Consider the following 2345-nt stretch of genomic DNA (forward strand, 5'->3'; position numbering starts at 1 on the left):
GACGAAGTCTTTTACAAGGAGCTCTATTAGTTGCATGAAAATCATTAGAGAATAAATTAAAATGTCCAATGATGAATGATGAATTATAGTAATTATGAAAAATACAATATTTAACAGTTTTTCAAAACATTTCAATGATTATTTTCAACAAAAATACAGATCATGTTAAACAAATCAACACGTTTATTATTCATCTACGTGAGCCACGATGATTACATCAATAATAAAAAAAAATGGAAATTAGCATGAATCCAACGAACATTTTGACAAATGAAAAATTTAAAATGGATAGGACACATATCTAAAATAAAGCAATTTATAAATACGTTTTGGGAAAGTGTGGCAAAAAAATATGAAAATCGGCAACGCATTAAAATTTTAAAGCCTCGTAAAAATATTGGCCATTTTAGATTTCATTTCCATATTGGGTGCGATTGCCTATTTCTGTATTCTGGGTTGTTTAACTTGTACCGGGATTGTTACGAGAGCATGGATTGGGTAAGAATATTTTTATATTAAATATTGTTTGTGGAAAAATTGTGTTTTGAAACATCGATACGTTGATAAAACATGTGGGCATATAAAAATGGCGTTGTTGGATGCAGTTTCCTCTATATAATTTTTACGGGAAAAATTTTCGAAGTACTGAATTATAAATGTTTAGTAACATATATAAAAGTTCACCTACATATATTCGATTAGAAAAACGAAATGGTGGTGCTTTTTTTTCAAATATGAGATATTTACTAGCGAAATTAAAAGCACACAGGACTATGTGTGTACTCGAAACTGGGATGTTATTGGCGAATCAAGTTCTAGGAATTTTTCACCCTTGCCTTTGCGTTCCCAAGTTCTTTTGCCAAGAAATCGTTAAAATATCCTCATAAATAAAAAAAAATACGATTCATCGGATGAAACAAACATTTGCGTTTCATTTCATAAACAAACATTAATTAAATGGAAATTTCTTTTACAGAATTCAATCGTTTTGTTCATTCTCGTAATTCTGGTACAAACAGATGCTGTACGGCTTCATACCATTTTTCAGTACCTAGAAGGTTACAAATCAAACTATAAACTAAGAGGCTTCCTTCATCTAGGAAATGACTATGCTGTTTTCGTGAGGCTTCCTAAGGCTCACGACAAATATCTCGTATACGAATTGTATGAGTCCAAAAAAAGTAACCATCACACCTCGCCCAGGGATAGGTCCACTCCGAGAATTGTAGCAATATCGAAAGTCCCTGTAGAATATCTGAAGGAACAACTGAAAATATACAGAGAAGAATTGTATAAAGCAAAGTATGTAGACGCAAACTCTGTGCCGGGGACACAAGTTAAAAGTTTAAGAGAATGGCAGATACACCAAGCACTGAAATCACCAAATGGAACAAAACTAAGTGATAAACCTATTTTGAGGTCCTTGGTGCTATAAGTTATAAAATATGATAATATTTTGACTACTAGTATAATAGTTACCATAATTTTAATTTGATTTGTTTTCACATTCATCGATGTTGTTAGTTGGGCTATAATAAGAACAGGTTTATTTTAAGTTGATATTTCATGAATAAATTTTACTATTCTGTTGGATTTTACTATTTTACATAGACAAATATGAATGTAACTAACTCCAGTCCTTACATATAATATGGCTCAAACTTTCTCGGCAGAAGAAACTCGTACCAGCTGTGGACTCGAGAAGGTCATAATAATCTAACGTCAAATAATAATCTGGTTTTCTAATCTAAACCCACGTTCAATATTTGGTTAACGATTTTTGACCTAGTTTAACAAACTAGATTGAACTAAGCTCAAGGGAACTACGGTCTCGATATTGGTTACAATATTACAGCATCGTTGTGCTGAACGAAAAATTTCTGAACATAAATAAAATATATTATTAAGTATTACAGCGTTTAAGATTTCTGCCATCGTTATCAGAACTGCCAACGTAACATAACGGGTTCTATTTACCGCGTATTATTTGTTGAGTAACAATACAACACGAATATTATTCATTGCACACAAGAACAAATACGTAACAAAAACAAACAAAATACAAACAGGCGGCTTCATCGCTGGATAGCAATCTGTTCCACAGGCAACCTCCGGGTTACAGGATAAACTTAAAGGTATTTTTTTTTACAATGTCAAGTGACGGGACATACAAATCATGCACGTGATGGTAAGCTACACGCCTGTCCATAACAGTTGCAGTGCCACTCAGAGCTTTAAATCGCAAAGATCTGAAGGGCACTGCCACTGCGCTCGTCACCCTGAGACATAAGTTGACAAGTCTCATGTGCCTGTAATGTCACCAGCACCCTTACCCTTCAAAACCG

The 2345-nt window shown here is 33.4% G+C and overlaps 1 protein-coding gene across 1 annotated transcript; it reads left to right on the plus strand.

The window, feature by feature from the left end:
- Window positions 1-388: 388 nt before the first annotated feature.
- On the plus strand, window positions 389-1542 carry LOC113228590. Its single transcript, XM_026461946.1, has 2 exons — window positions 389-498; window positions 977-1542. Exons 1-2 carry the CDS (start codon window positions 490-492, stop codon window positions 1433-1435), a joined length of 468 nt encoding a protein of 155 aa, XP_026317731.1. The 5' UTR covers window positions 389-489; the 3' UTR covers window positions 1436-1542.
- Window positions 1543-2345: the final 803 nt, after the last annotated feature.

The sequence above is a fragment of the Hyposmocoma kahamanoa genome, unplaced genomic scaffold, assembly GCF_003589595.1.
Source record: "Hyposmocoma kahamanoa isolate Upper Pololo Valley unplaced genomic scaffold, ASM358959v1 232, whole genome shotgun sequence".
NCBI classification, from domain to species: Eukaryota; Metazoa; Arthropoda; class Insecta; order Lepidoptera; family Cosmopterigidae; genus Hyposmocoma; species Hyposmocoma kahamanoa.